At 40.3% G+C, this 16,611-nt stretch overlaps 1 protein-coding gene across 1 annotated transcript in view; it reads right to left on the reverse strand.

The window, feature by feature from the left end:
* Dipk2b (divergent protein kinase domain 2B) overlaps positions 1-16,611 on the reverse strand; it is a 39,830-nt gene that overhangs the window by 22,263 nt on the left and 956 nt on the right. Inside the window, exon 2 of the mRNA XM_028776150.1 lies at positions 5,157-5,421. Within this exon, the coding sequence (XP_028631983.1) occupies positions 5,157-5,421 (265 nt within the window). The remainder of the gene's footprint in view (positions 1-5,156; positions 5,422-16,611) is intronic.

The raw sequence follows: 16,611 nt of genomic DNA on the forward strand, positions 1-16,611 counted from the left end.
TCTCTCTCTCTCTCTCTCTCACACACACACACACACACACACACACACACACACACACACACACATGTGCTTAAGGGATTTGGTCTAGATCACTGTTAGAGAGTAGCTCTTGAGTGGGTGGGGGTAGGCAGCTTAAGTCCAACACTGACAGAACACCAGGCTTGGCTGGTAGGCTGAACTGGCTCTGGCCTATTTGGTGTACATTGGAAGATGAGGTACATCTCGTTCCCATCCATCTTGTAATAGCTCCCCATTTGGTGCATAAAACTCCCACATAAGAATAAACAGGATTTCCCAACCATAAATAAGTCCCTATGCCTGATGGATTGTCAGAAAAAGAGAGTAGAGCTGTTCAGCCAAATCTAGGACTCAGAGATCTCAGCTTATTCCAGATGAGATCAGGGACAGATACTGCTTGCTTAGAATGCTGTTGAGAATGGTTCTGGTGCTATATGGAAAGAGAATATGGGTATGTGGTTGGGTACACGGTCCTCCTCAACACTTCATCCTTTAAAGAAAGTGTCGGAGTATTTGTGTAGAGTCTAGGCACATCTCCAAAATTTTAATCATTTCTAAATGACTTACAATAACCTATAGCATATGCAAATAATTATGTTGCTTAGGGAAAGACAAAAAGGAAAAATATGTTTACAGTTAATGCAGACACTGTCAGAGTGGTTTTAGGTGGGTTCTCACTATGTTGCATAGACTGGTTTAGAATTCTTGAATTCCAGGGGTTCTTCTGTCTCAGAGTCCAATGTAGCCAGGACTACAAGTGAATACCCCAGATTATTTTGGATCTGTGGTTGATGGAACCCACAACATGAAGTCCACAGAAGACTGGCAGTATTAGGAACATCTGAGATAGTTAACAAAACACCACTGTTATTGTTATGCCAGAGAATTACACTGCTGGCTTTGTATCCAAATGTTTTCCTGGAGTGCTGGCAGTTAAACGCTTTTCATTGTTATCATTTTGGCGTAGGGTACTAGGAGGTTAGCTGTCTATCACATGTCTTTAAAAGAAGGGAATCACAAGATAGGTTAGTATTTTAATGACTCCTTTTTTTATTGGGATTCATTCAGTGCACCTAGCATGGAGTTTTACAAGGATATACTCATACTCAGACACAATGTTCTTTGATCACATATGCCTCCACCATACTTTCTTTTATCACAGAATTAAAGTTCATGTAACGTGAAGTTCAACACTTTAACTATTGTTTTTTTTTTTTTTGATTAAAGGTCTCACTATGTAGTGCAGAATGGTTTCAGCCTTGCCACCCTCCTGCCCCAGCTTCTCAAGTGCTGGTACTGAGGCAGACACTATAATGCCTGGCCACTTTAGTCATTTTAAACTATACAATTTGATGGGTTTTAGTACATTCACACGATGGTATGAAAACATCATTAGTTAATTAATTCTAGAATCTGTTCATCCCCGAAAGAACTGTATCCCAGTAATAGTCACTCCGAATTCTCTCCTATTCTTAGATTTTGTCAACTACTATTCTATTTGTCTCTATTCATTTACCTACTGTGTCCATTTCCTATAAATAGAATTACACATGCCCTCTCTGTCTGATTTATTTTGTGGAGCACATTTTTAAGGTGCATATATGTGGTGGTGTGAATCAGTAATTTTTCCCTTGTTAAGGCTGACTAATAAATAGTTCATGGTTTGGATATAACTCATTTTATTTAGCCATTTATCAACTGATGGACATTTGGGTTGTTCCCACCATTTGGCTATTAGAAGTAGCACTGTTATAAATATTTATTACAAGGTTGTTTTAAACTCTGGTCTTCAATTTTCCTGGGTTGCACTAGGTAAGAGGTTTTTCCTCCACTGATGAATCTATTTGAAACAGTTTTGCTAAAAAGAAAAGAATAGGCACGTGGGTGATAATCAGATGAGATCTGGGAGCAGCAAAGAGTATCAAAAATGCAAGGACAGACAAGCTGTAGATGCCAAAGGCAAAGGGTCTCTACGAAAAAAGTATGACAAGAAAGGGAGAAGATGTTGCCAGAAAAGAATACTGATGATTTTTATCTCAGTGAATAGAAAAACAATAGGGTTTGTTAAGAATTTATAAAATGGTTGTTGATGTTTTTTTCTTTTGTTTTATAAGGAAGCAGAAAGTCTACTGGGAATGAAAAGATGGATTGGGGGGCAACAAAAGGTGAATACTATTATGGTATGGGCTGTCTTGCTGGTAAGAGATGTTTGGGTAGAAAGAAGTGAAACTTATAAGTACATGGCAAACGCAAAATGAACAAATAGATGGAGAAAATATTTGCATAATAAATAAAAGAGAGGGGCTCATTTATTACCAAAACACCACATGTATTTTTACAGTGATGGGCTTTTTCAAAAGCATCTTCTATCTCTAAGCATACCAGGATGAAGGAATCATGCAGAACAAGGAGCCAATTTAGAAACAAGAAAATCCAGTGATAGTAGACTTCAGGTCTGTCTGTGAAGTAAACTCATCAGAGCCACGGAAGTCAAAGAGTGTCAGAGCTTGGAGGGCCTTTGAGCTTATCCAGAAGCCCTCTTCCTACCTCAGTCTTCAGCAGTAAGGTTAAAGCAGAGTAAGTAAGTCTAAGGCTTAAATTCAAGGCCACTGGTCAGTGAATGAAAAACTCAAGTCGGTAGTCTGCCCTTGTCCTCATAAAGATATTACAACTTGAAAGAGTTGTTAGTTTATATAGGATTTTCTGTCTCCACCACTGAACCCAATGCTCCTGGGAGAGGAGACTGCATGTGATTCATCTCCAGATCTACAGCTGAAGCACAGTTGTCGAAACTTGCTGAATGTATGAATGAGAATCAGAAGCACTCAATTCTTCCTAGGATTCAGTTTCTTTTCATTGTGCCACAGTTTTTAGTAGCAGATCTGAGATTCAAGCACAGTTTTCATGTTCCATGGGTATCTTAGTTAAGGTTTTCATTGCTGTGAAGAGACACTATGAGCAAGAGCTGTTATGAAGGACATTTCATTGGGGCTGACTTACAGGTTCTGAGGCCCAGTCCATTATCATCAAGGCAGAAAGCACAGCAGAATCCAGGCAGATGTGGGGCTGGAGGAGCTGAGAGTTCCACTTCTTGTTCCAAAGATAGCTAGGAAAAGACTGGATTCCAGGCAGCTAGGAGGAAGATCTTTAAGCCCAACCCCTACAGTGACACACTTCCTCCAACAAGATCACACCTACTCCAACAAGGTCTCACCTTCAAATAGTACCACTCCCTGGGCCAAGCATATTCAAACTACCACTAGGGGTCTCTGGCCTACACCTTGGTGTCCACATACAATAATATTGGTTTCTCTAGACGTACCAGAAGAGTGCTGTGAGCTTGTCAGGACTCACAGGACTCTCAGTCTCTTGTTATTATGAACGTGTCTAGGGCACAAGGACAACAGTTTACCTTAGTCTACAGTAGTGTTTTTCAACCTGTGGGTTGAGATCCATATGGGGTATCCTGCATATCAGATATTTACATTATAATTCATAACAGTAGCAAAATTACAGTTATGAAGTAACAATGAAATAATTTTATGGTTGGTGGGGTCATCACAACATGAGGAACTATATTATAGGGTTGTAGCATGAGGAAGGCCGAGAGCCACTGGCCTAGAGCCTAAGACTGATCTTGCTGCATTGTAATGACTTTTGTGGGAGGCATGAAGGTTCTTGTGCTCACAGATAAGCACTAGGGGAACCTGTAATAGTAAACACATAAAGTTGTCTCTCCAAAGAGAGAAATGTATAACCTGTTTTCCACCCAGAAGGCTAGGAGAAGACTGGTGACTTTTGCATTGTGTGGCAGAGACATGAGCTTGTCTCATCAGCTTGTTAATCTATAGGACCTATAATTTGGGAAGATGTCACATGTACTTTACAAAGAGTATCAATGAAGTCATGTCTTAAGCTTTCTTGTACCCATGGGATTGAGTTATTCATCACCAGGAAGCTATTCACCAAGTTTTGCTGTGCTTAGCTATGTCTCAAATAAACGTCTTGAGTTCAGACTACTGAAGTTTGAACCAACACTGCCTACTTAGTTGTATTGAATGAACTATTTTCATTACTCCCTGGAATGGGATCATCACTCTGCTAGCTGGCATAGTAGCAGAGATCCCCACAGACTTTGGAATTCATCTTGGATGTCAGGAAGTTCTTTCTTTTGCAATGTTTCACAGTTTCAAGGTAGGAATACTCTTCCCTTGGGGGATTGTGTGTCTCACTATGGACTTGTTAGCAAGAAGCTGGAGGAAAAGTGCAGCCTTGGAAAACTCAGCTTTATCCAGTGTCAAATGGTACCTTTAAGACCAGCACTGTACTTTTCCTGACACCTGATTTCAAAACAGTTTCTACATGTACTAGTCAGGATTCCAAAAGGAGCAGAGCAGAATCAATGGTGTGTGTGTGTGTGTGTGTGCATGTGATAGTCTTACTATGTAGCTCAAACTGGCTTCCAACTTGTGGCATGCTCCTCCTGCTTTTACTTCCTGACTACTAAGATTACAGCCACATGCCACCGTGCCTGACCTTCGTTTTGTGTGGGCACTTCTATAGAGTGGCTTAGCTCACCTAGGAGTCGAGTCAGCATCTTTGTCAGAGGAGTGGGCTGGTAAGGGCTACTAAGGGTTTGGCAAACCTTCAGCTCAAAGATGCCAGTCAGGGACTGTTTATAATCACTGAGGATCATATAGAAGAGAGTGGTGGATGACAACATGACAGAGTGTTACAAGCCAGTTTTGATTAGTTCCTTTCTTGTCATGAGCCACTCTGTTTTACGATTGTTATGCCATACTTTAGATAAACCAATACTTCTGCTTTATGTTAGAGCAGTGGTTCTCAGCCTTGCTAATGCTGTGACCCATATATATATATATTTATTTCCTCATGGTGACCTCCAACCATAAAATCATTTTCATTGCTACTTCATAAATGTAATTTTGCTACTGTTGTGAATTGTAATGCAATAACTGCTTTCTGATAGTCTGAGGTAACCCCTGTGGAAGGGTCGTTAGACCCCCAAAGGGGTGGCAACCTACAGGTCTGAGGGCCTCTGTGTTCTGAGGTGAGAGGTGTGACGTATGAGTGGATATCTCTTGCCACCCCTCATTTCACCCGTGGCCCGCACTCACCTGCACCAAGTCAGGTGTGAGGCGCTTGGCCTGCAGCCATTTCTGGAACCTCTCTGTTTTCCGAAGGATGCGCTCAATGCTACAGGTCTTTGGCGCTGATGCAGAGGCACAGATCCTCCTGTCAGATATCTCACTTTGGTACTTGCTGACCAGTCGAGAAATCTCCACAGGGCGCCAGGTTTTAGAGTCATCTGAGTAATTTGCAGCATAAGAAGGCAAGTCCTGAGGAGGTAGTCCCAGGTGGGAAGCCAGCGAGCTTTCAAACCTGCGGGAAGCACAGGGCAAGCCTGTGAGCCAGAGGCCAGCGGAGCTGAGGAGCAGGGAAATGGGACAACAACCTGTCTGATCAGTTCTTTTCCTTTGATTTGTTCTAAGCTCCTTTTTACAAAAGGATTATCTGTATTTGACCAAACATATGATGCCAAAAGAAGTCACTCAGAAACTGTCCTCTTAGCCCAATGCACAGAAGGGCCAACTGTGGCTCTTTGATCTTCAACTCCATTTAAGGAGAATAGCTTTACACTTTTGGTTCTTTTTATACCTCACTCTTGACTTACAGGTATGGAAACTGAAGCATATAGAGCTTAAGGATCTTGTTCAAAATCCAACCCAATGTTTACAGTCAGGGGCACAAAAGCCCAAGTATTTTGCTTCACACACTCTATTTGTCCAAACCATTCATGTATTGACCAATGCCTGGGTCTTGGAAACAGTTTTCTCTATGAGGTTCTGGGGCTTGAACTTGAAAGACCACTGCACCGCCATATCCAAACTCAAAGAGCACCATCAAGATTGATTTAAGTCACCAGCACCAAGTAAATTTCGGGCAACCACGGCTGCTTCATGTCCATCAAATTTGAAGCCATCTGGCTCCGGCAGGTGTGTGATTGTGCACTGTGGTTTGGTCAGCTTTGAATGCTCCTCATGGGAAAGGCACTGGCCGATTATCATTTGCTGATTTCCTAGACTCCGTGGTTACCCTTTCTAAAGAGTCATGTCTCCAGCTGTGTGCTGACATTCCCATCAGGGAAAACTGTTGAATCTGCTTTTGATTTATGTCTGAAAAAATTATTCAGAAAAAGTTTGCCTTCATTATTATTAACGGAAGGTCATACTGCAAGTGAAAATCAGACTACATCAAATACTGAACTTAGATGGGAGTTTTAAATTCTTGTTCTTGAACACTATTAAACGATTGAGCAGCCCACGCTAATGGGTTTTGACTAGTATGTTTTTGATGAATTAGAATTTTGATGAGCCCCAAACTGCATATTGTTTCATTTTCTTACTCATATAATTCAGGTTTGCTTAAAGAGATTACAGGTTTTCCACTGATTATTTGTTTGTTATTTGCATCACTGGGGATGAACCTTGGGGCCTTGTGTATGCTACTCACATGTGCTACAACTGAATCACACTACAAGTTCTTTCCTAGTATTTCAATTACAAGGCAAGTTACAGGAAAAAACTTAAGGGCAGAAGGTCAACAAGGGACAAGAGCTGGAGTGCTCAGGTCGCTGAGGCTCTTCCATTTTAGAGCTCCAGCCTCTCACAGTTGGTAAAGTGCTGTCAGCAAGCTACTTCTGCAGTGCAACGGTGCAAACTGCAACGGGTGCAAACACAAGGGGTTCTTCTCAAGAACCTTGCCACAGGGATATTGAAGAAGACGAACTTGAAAAAAAAACTTGAAAAAAAGTCAGTGTTACCAGAAGTTTCAGGACAGCTGTGGGGACTCATTTTCCCTTGTAAGAAGGACTAGAAAGGGTTCAAGGCCAAGAGGTAGTCTTGCTTCCAGTAGTTTCTCTTGGTCATGAAGTTCCAAACCTACAAAACTCTTGGAACTTAAGATTTACACTGAGGTGATAATGATAGTAACACACACTTATGAAATCTTTAAGTATGTTAATTTCTTTCTTAAGTGCTTTGTGTATAATATCTGTTTAATCTTTTTTGTGAGCGATATTAAAGATTGCACCCAGGACACCAAACATACTAGACAAATGCTCTACTACTGAGCTACATCTCCAGCATATAATCCTTTCAATATACCTATGAGGTTGATAGCATTATGTATTGTGCAGATAAAATCCCTGAGACATGGAACAGCTACATCATTTTTCCAAAGAAGTTTGATCAGGAATGGGAAGAAATAGCATTCAAAGATGCAGAGCTTGAAACCTTAACTACTTTACCAATGTTTATTCCTATATAGCTCATTTTATTAATTAGCTCATAGGAGGAGATCAATAATACTATTAAAGGCTAGAACTGGCAAGTTCTGAAAGCATGTTCCATCCTTGTGCCCATTTTCATCTTGTTTTGGGGACAAGAAAGGGGAAGACAGAATATATGTGACCTGTCTGAAAAAAAAATCACAGAAAATTAGTGATAAAGGGAGGTAGCCCCCAGGTCTTCCACTCAACCAGCTTATAGAGTTGAATGGAGAAAGACTTTCTGCTTTGTGGTACAAGGTCATTGTCCTTTTTTTCTGCTGTCATTTTCTGAGGAGGGTCTGATGAGATGACAGCATATCAGAGTAGGTGACCTGCAGGTTCAGCAATGGCCGAGGAAATTCCATAATAAATTTGAGAGAAAAACAGACAGGTTCTCACCCATTCAAAATGGTGTGACATTTACTACTATGCAAAGGGGAAATGCATATCTCCCAGTGTCAGTGTCTGCCTACTTAACTGATTAGAAGAATGAAAACATGGACCCTGCTCTTCATTCACTAAAATGTCAAAAATCCCCAGTTTAGAAAATCAAAACCAAGGCAAAAAAATGAAACCAACAAACAAAAGCTAAACCCAAACAAACCAAAACAACAAACCAAAACCCAAAAACTAAAACCAGCAACTTTCTACTTTTTTAAAAAAATTTGAGATCATGGGCATGATTGAAGTGAGGCTAGTCGAATTTCTTACTTCATGAAATGTATACCAGCAGGACCATACATGTTCAGAACTGGAGAGAAACATTAAGGTGAGTAGGACAGGTATGTGTTTGGTAGTAATGGTGGGGATTGGGGAGACTAAAGTTGAACTAGAATGAAATATTCTTTTCTACTGTGTTCACACATGCCTTAAGTATTTCTTGTCTCTTTTCTCTTTCCATCCTTGAGCTCTAGACTAAATCCTAAAAACATCTATCTTCTTTCTAAAACTCTCATGATACAGTTATAGTCATTAGCAGTCCACAATGCTCTTCAAAGGCTCATCACCTGCTGTTCATTCTCCTTATAAGCTTGAGTTGTTCTCACTAAACTACTGGCTACTCTTGGATAATTGCATCCTTTCAAGCCCCTGACATGCCCTTCCCTTTCTCTGAAACATTTTCTTCTTCTTTCTTCTCTAGATAATACCTACTTAACCTTTTAAATCCTAGACAAGTACCATTCTTTCTGATCTTTATTTGTTTTACTCTTCATTAAGATAGCTTTCTTTCTACATGGTCCCATGACCCTCTGCATTGAACATTTTATATATTGTGCTTTAGCCACGAATTTACTTCTTTGTTTTCTTAATAAGATCCTTCAGGGAAAAGATATGGTCTCTTCTTTCAACTTTACAACTCAAGAATTTAGCAGAGTGCTTCTTACCAAGTTAGTACTCAAGTAGTTGGGTGAATGAATGCTTGGATGTGTAGATGGGCCATAGTGAATATTTGGATGTAAGATACATATGTGAGGATAGAGATGCTCAAAGAATAGGATTATAGAATGGGTAAAATGATGGTGGGGGTGGAAGAATGCATTGAGGACTGCATGGATGAGTGACCAGTTGGACAATAGATGAATGGGCACATGGAAGAATTGATGAATGACAGATTATATAGGTCCTAGAACTGCCAAGGCTTCTGAATTGTGGTTAGAAAGTGACTTAAAGCAATAATTACTACCTGATTTGGTGACAGTTAATTTTCACTGCCAACTTAAACAGATTCTGAATTACCTGAGACATACCTCTTTGGTGTGCCTTTTAGGAGGTTTCTAGAGAGGTTGGACCCATCCTGAATGTGGATGGCACTATTCCATGTTCTGGGGGCTCTGGACAAAGTAAAAGAGGAAAAAGGAAAAGGAAGCCAGCTGAACACCAGCATGCACCTCTTTCTGCTTCCTGACTGCCAATGCTATGCAGCCAGCTGTGGTCCCCTCCTGTGGCCATAGAGTTGCCAAGTCTTCCCTGGCATATCTACCCTGCTATGATGAATTGGATTGCTCTCAATATATAGGGTACAATAAACCTTGCCTCCATTAATATCCTGTTTTCATTTGTTTATTTTGATGTTTGTGTTGTCATTTATTTGATAACAGAGACAAGAAAAGTAGCTACCAGATCTTTTGTGAAGAGGACAAAGAAAAGACAGAGGAGAAGGGAAGGCAAAAAACTAACCAACCAACCAATCAACCAAACCAAGCCCAACTTAATAATTTGTTTTCTGGCAAGCCCTTAACTAGTCAGTAGGAGCTATTTGAACATTCTTTAAGGTTTTAGGAGTAGGAATCAGGGATGTTAGGCTAAAAATATGTAGTCAGGAAGATGAGGTAATAAATCAGCTCTAGTACGGGCCCAAGAACCCCTAGAAATGATTCTGGTCATGCACACCTCCAAGAATACTTCTTGTCTCTCTTCTCTCTTTTACATGTCTTTGCACCACACTGAGTCCTTAAACCATCCAGCATCTTTTCAAAGCTCTTATGTTATTGAACACAGTTAACCCTGAACTTTCTATGCCCACTATCTGTTGGTCCCCTTATAAAGTTGATTTGGTCCTACCAAATCATTGTTGACCTTTGTACAAATTACATTTTTGGGCCCCTGTCAATATTTCTATCTTTTTCTTTTTTATTGAATATTTTATTTATTTGCAATAAAGATGTCATCCCCTCTCCCTATTTCCCCTCACTAGAACCCCCTATCCTATATCCCTTCTTCCTTTATAATTTTATGCCATTTTGATTACATGTATTTATTAAGGTCAATTCTAGGTTGAGGGTCTAGCAATATAATAGATGCAAACAGTCAAGGAACAAGCAATACAGTAAACACAAATAGTCAAAGAAAAAGCAAGGCACTAAACCCAATTACATGAACACTCGAGTGATCACTGTTTCTAAGGGCTTATCAGGATGACCAAAGTAACTGAGCCTACTTCCCTCTCCTAGCCCAAGCTCTCATTTTCATGTCTGAAGCTGACTTTCTTGTTCTAGCCTAAAATTTAGATTCCTATCTGAAATCACTTCTTTATTCTAGCCTAATATTTAGATTCCTGCCTGAGATTACTTCTTTGTTGTAGCCTAAGATTTAGATTCCTACCTGAAATTACTTCTTTGTTCTAGCCTAATGTCAGATTCCTGCCTGAAGCCTACTTCCTTGTCCTTGGTCAATGTCATATTCCTGCCAAGCAGCCCATTTCCTTGTCCTTGGCCCATGTCAGCTTCTTGCTAAGCAGCCCCAAAGGTTCTCCACCTCTCCCCCTTTTTTATTTTGTTAACAAGACTCAGCCTGTCTTAGGTCTTTCTGACAAGAATACCTTCACTATCCATTATGGAATATGCATTATCAAAAGCAATGCACTTCTGTCTTAGGTTGGTAAGGCTCTGTGCAGAATCTTACTTGTCCTTGGCTTGCCAGCCTGTTAAATTAATAACTCTGTCTGGGGGTCCATTATCAGTTTCAAGTCATGTATTTTGGCTGCCAGCCTGTTGATGTAGTTAGAGACAAGCTTTAACATGATGGACAGGAATAAAAGTATTCCCAGGACAAGAAGGGCTAGCCTGATCAAGCTATATATGCCATTCCTGAGGTTTGACCAAAATGGAAATACTGACCTAATACCATTTTATCAGCATTATTTTCAGCATCAAAGCTCAACAGAGCAACACTCTTTAAATTCATAATTTCAGTATGCAAAGTTAACATACCCAGAGAGGTATTAGGATTACGCCAAATATCCTACAGGTGTCTTCAAACTTTTTTCTAATTATAATGACAATCATTGTGAATTTCTTTCTTTTTTGTTTTTTGTTTTTGGAGACAGGGTTTCTCTGTGTAGCCCTGGCTGTCCTGGAACTCACTCTGTAGACCAGGCTGGCCTCGAACTCAGAAATCCACCTGTCTCTGCCTCCCAAATGCTGGGACTAAAGGCGTGCGCCACCACTGCCCAGCCTCATTGTGAATTTCAAAAGTAACACTACTCCAATGATATTTGTCATGACACTTGGGATGACTCCTAACTCTTGAACTCTGATCCTCCTTCAGATAATTTGAATAGGCTATAGAGCATCATCTGTTGTTCCAGATAACTATATAAATCCTTTTGTATACTCAATACATTAGTAACATTTGTTTTCCTAGATGGTTAACAAAAATAGTTGTCTTAACTCCTTCTGTCAATGGTGTTGCATAAGCAGTGTTGCTAGTAATTAATGAAATTAAAGCTGTTATGCCAGTAATAATCAAAGCTACCCTCTTGCTTTGGCTTAAAGCCTCACTTCTTCTAGTTTTTTCAGCACGTCAAGATTTTCTAATGCTTAGGGCGGTAGGACAAAAGCTTGTTGATAGACCCCCATAACAGACATGCCAGGTTTTAACACACTAACACAATTGGAAATTATACAGTCAATGCAACTTACAATAACTACTTTAGAAGAGACAACCAATTTTAGCTTGACAATTAAAAGAGCCTTAAAACATGTACTAACCCTTGTTTGAAATCCAGGTCCTGTCTCAACTTTATCTCTTGCTATCATAACATATACCACTCCTGGGCATATACCATATATGATGCTCTACCATACCATAAGGACACGTGCTCCACTATGTTCATAGCAGCTTTATTCTTGATAGCCAGAAACTAGAAGCAACCCAAATGTCCATTAACCAAAGAATGGATACAGAAATTGTGGTTCATTTAACAATGAAATACTATTAAGCTATTAAAACAAAGGCATCAGGTATTTTTCAGGCAAATCGATGGAACTAGAAAGTATAATCCTGAGTGAGGTAATCCAGACCCAAAAGAACAGTCATGCTATATACTTACTGGTAAGTGGATATTTGTCAAAATGTATAGAATACCATGGTACAGCCCACAGACCCAAAGAAGATAAACAAGAAGGAAGGCCCAAGTGAGGATGATGCTTCAGTCCAACTTAGAAGGGGGAACAAAATAGTCATGAGAGGTAGAGGGAAGGAGGGACATGAGTGGGAGAAGGGGGAAAGGAAGTAGGGGAACAGGATCAGGTACGGAGAGAGACAGGAGAAAGGTCCAGAGGGCCAGGAGAATGAATGGAAATATCCAGTTGCCAGTGGTGGTGGGGGGACAGGGTTGGGAAACTCTAGGAAGTCCTAGAGACCTGGAATGGAAGAGGCTCCCAGGATGACCTTAGCCAAACTGTGGGGACATGGAACCTGAGTAGACAACCTCCAGTAGTCATCCAGGCTCCCCAGTAGAGGAATGAGGACACCAACTCACATACAAAACTTTCCAGCTAAAATTGGTCCTATCTAAAGGGGATGAAGGGACAAAAATGGAGCAAATACTGAATGAATGGCTGACCAGTGACTGGCCCAACTTGGGATCCATCCCATGGGCAGCTCTGAGACTATTACTGATGCCATGTTGTGCTTGCAGACAGGAATCTAGCATGGCTATTCTCTGAGAGAGTCTACCAAGCAACTGACTGAAACAGCTGCAGATACTCACAGGTGAGCCTGAGGACCTCTATGGAAGAGTTAGGGGATGGACTGAAGGTCCTGAAGGGGATGGCAACCCCACAGGAAGACCAACAGTGTCAACTAACCTGGATGCCTGGGAATTTCCACGGATTGAACTATCAACCAAAGGCTGATATACATAGGCTGGTTCAAGGCCCCCAGGCACATATCCAGCACAGGGCTGCTTTTTCTGGCCTCAGTGGGAGAGGATGTACCTAATCCTGTAAAGACTTGGTGCCTCAGGGTAGGAGGCACTCTCTTAGAGGTAAAAGGGGAGGGGGATGAAGTGAGGAGTTCTGTGAGGGGAGACTGGGAGAGCAGCATTTGGGATGTAAATAAATAAATAAATAAACAAATAAATAAAAATTATTAGCATCTGAGAAAGATACCTGACATCAACTTCTAGCCTTCACATATACATACAAACCAGAGCATTTGCATTTAAATACATATGTCTATAAAGGCATACACATACACACCATATTCATGTACATGTAAACCTGCACAAAGATACAATCATTCTTATATATTCTTTAAGCACTTTAATAGTATATAAAGAACACTTGTTCTCATTATTAAATAGTCTTCTCCAAAATTTGATTTTTAATATTTAATATTTTTAACATTCAATTACATCAACCAGCTAAAATATACTTAACTAACCCACCACTATGAGACAACATGAATATTTTTCACTTTCAATATTATAAACAATGATGTGTCAAACATTCTTGCAGTAATACTCTTGTGCATCTCTCTTATTAATTCCCTGTGACAAACACTTAAAAATGGTTTATTTGGATGAATATACCTAGCCACAATGCCTAACAGTGGGGACATGGAAGCAGAAGAGGCCACCTCCTGTAGCCAGGAAGGACCACTAGTAGACAGATAAGGACATCAGCACACCTAACAAAACTTTCAACCCAAATTTGTTCTGTCTAAAAGAAATGCAAGGATGGAGCAGAGACTGAAGGAATGGTCAACCGCTAACTGGCCCAACTCAAAACCCATCCCATAGGCAAGCACCAGTCTCTGACACTATTAATGACACTCTGTTATGCTTGCAGACAAGATCCTAGCATAACTGTCCTCTGAGAGGCTTTATCCAGCATCAGACTGAAACTGATGAAGATATGCACAGCCAAACATTGGATAGGAAATCCCACAGGAAAACCAACAGAGTCAACTAATCTAGACCTCTGGGAGCTCTCAGAGGCTGAGCCACCAACCAAAGGACACACAGGGGTAGGATGAGGTTACCATTTTAGTTTTTGAGACAAGTTCTCTCACAGAACCTGGAGCTTTCTGGTTTAGCTAGCCTGGCTAGTCAATGAGGTGCAGGATTCTGCCTGCCTCTGTCTTTTCAACATAAGATTATGTTAGTTAGTTAGTTAGCTAGTTTTTTTGTTTGAACAGGGTCTCTGGGGATCCATCTATTTCCACTTCCCTGTTCTGGAGTTACAATTCCATATAGCTATGTTCATTTTTGATGTGGGTGCAGGGGATACAAGTTGATTGCAAGTAGTTTACCCACGGATTCATCTCTCTAGCTCACTTCAGAATGAATTCTGTATGATTTTTGTTTTGACTTTTTCTTAATCAACATTCCTAAAATAAATGACTACTATACTTATAATAAAAGAAAATTATTTATAAGGTAGCAAGAAAGATGAGAAGCAGGTCCAGACCCGTAGAGCCTCTCTGCCTCTTTCTGTTGTGCTTAAGTATTCTGAGCATACAGTGCTGTAACCCCATGAACCTGCCCTGTCTGATGTCAACCTGCACACTTCCTCTTCAGGTGCACATGGGATATCTTGAAGTCTAATGAAACAGTGCTGCAAGGAGAACCTCTTGAAGTTGATGAAAGAGATGGGAACATTGAGCTCTTCATTGGAGTCCTGCAGTTTGTTTCTCTCCCACCTTAAACTATATCCATATCCTCATTGCTGCTCTCTGAGAAATTATCACACTTCACTATATTCTCAGTTCTCTGCAGTCCATTTCCTAGTTGGGAAGCCTCAAATTCAACATCTCCATATTTCTATTACTTCTTTTCATATTGTGTCAGTCAACAAAGTGAACACAGAGCTGAATCCAGGAGTATCCTATCTGCCCTCCTTTGTCAGAAGCAATCTCTCTTCTGGTTCTTGAGAGTAACCCCAGACCACCCTACTTACAGTTTTCTATGAGATCCCCCTGAAACACAGGTTTTATGTCTCAGCTTAACAGCCTCCCTATTGTCTGCAACAGACTAGTCTTAGTTAGGGATGCTTCAACTTTGCAACCTTCACAAAGAGTTTATAAAAGGCTTACTAGTCAGGGCTGGCAATGTAGCTCAATGGTAGAATGCTTGCTAGCACTTGAAAGGCCCTGCCTGAGGTGTCATTTTATCACAAAGAAGAATAACACAGAAACCAAACATCCTTAATAGTAAATGACCACATAAACTCCATAAAACATCTAAAAATCATAAAAAATTTTTTAATAGATCTAGAGAGCTCACTGGTTAAGAGCACTTTTCCAGAAAACCCAGGTTGGATTCCAAGCACCCAAATGGTGTCTTACAACTGTCTTTAGCTCTAGAGGATCTGACACAATCTTTTGGCTTCCTCAAGATCAGCCATGCATTTGATGCACAGACACACATGCAGGCAAAACACACATGCACATGAAATAAAATAAAATAAAATAAAATAAAATGAAGTTTAATATTTTCTGTGAGACACACACACACAAATGGAGTTTAATCAGCCATACAGAGTGACAAAAGTATGTCATTTTTTAGGAAAATGTATGAAATTAAAGATCATCATATTAGATGAAATGGGAGACTCAGAAAAACAAATATCACATTTTTCTCATGTGGAATATACATGGTTTTAAATATATGAAATGAAAATAAACAGGGACTAGTTGAGAAAAGGAAAGGTATTGGGGCAAGAAGGACAAAAAAGATAAGATAAATACCATTAAGGCACATAATATATACGCATATAATTGTCATAAAGAAGCCCACCATTTTGCACAATGAATATGTAGCAAAAATAAAAAGCAAAAAGGAGAAAAAGAAGTTTAATGTTTTTGATTGGGTTTTTATATTTGCTTCTTTTTAGTAATTTAATGGAACGGTCACAGGTATCTTTATCTAACAGAGAGGCTTGTATATCATTGCTTATGCCTTTTGTTTGGTCACAGAATCTTGCAGGCATAAGGTTAGATTTTGGCGAAAGGAAGAGAAAGAGTATAGGTCAAAGGTCTTTGGTGCTGAAAAGAAAAACTGGGAGTCACTGGTTCACAGGCTGAGCACCCCATTTCTTAGTCCAGCATTCAAGAAAGAGCCTGTGCCTCATAAGTGCCCCCAGGCTTCTCCTCTGTCCATTGCCACCTACACCTAGGGTTTCAGTCACCAGCACCTCTAGACTCTTCTTGGGTTTTAATTCTTCTCCTTCCAAAAACTTTCAGTTCATCCTGTATGACTTTGTTCAAAGGAAATCCAGTCCCCAGAAAAACCCTGTCTCCTGTCTACGGCACTTCTGTACTCAGGCATGCCTCAGACCAAAGCTCACTATTATTTGTAATTTTGTTCTTTTTCTCTGATCACCTAGAAGGTAAGAATAGAACTGTGGTGGCTGTTCTCACTTGGTCCCTGCTGGTTCTTAGACTTTGTACTTTGTGTTCATAAGCCTTTCTCTCTCTCTCTCTCTCTCTCTCTCTCTCTCTCTCTCTCTCTCTCT

This window comes from Grammomys surdaster, unplaced genomic scaffold (genome assembly GCF_004785775.1).
Source record: "Grammomys surdaster isolate TR1022 unplaced genomic scaffold, NIH_TR_1.0 265, whole genome shotgun sequence".
In the NCBI taxonomy this organism is placed as follows: Eukaryota; Metazoa; Chordata; class Mammalia; order Rodentia; family Muridae; genus Grammomys; species Grammomys surdaster.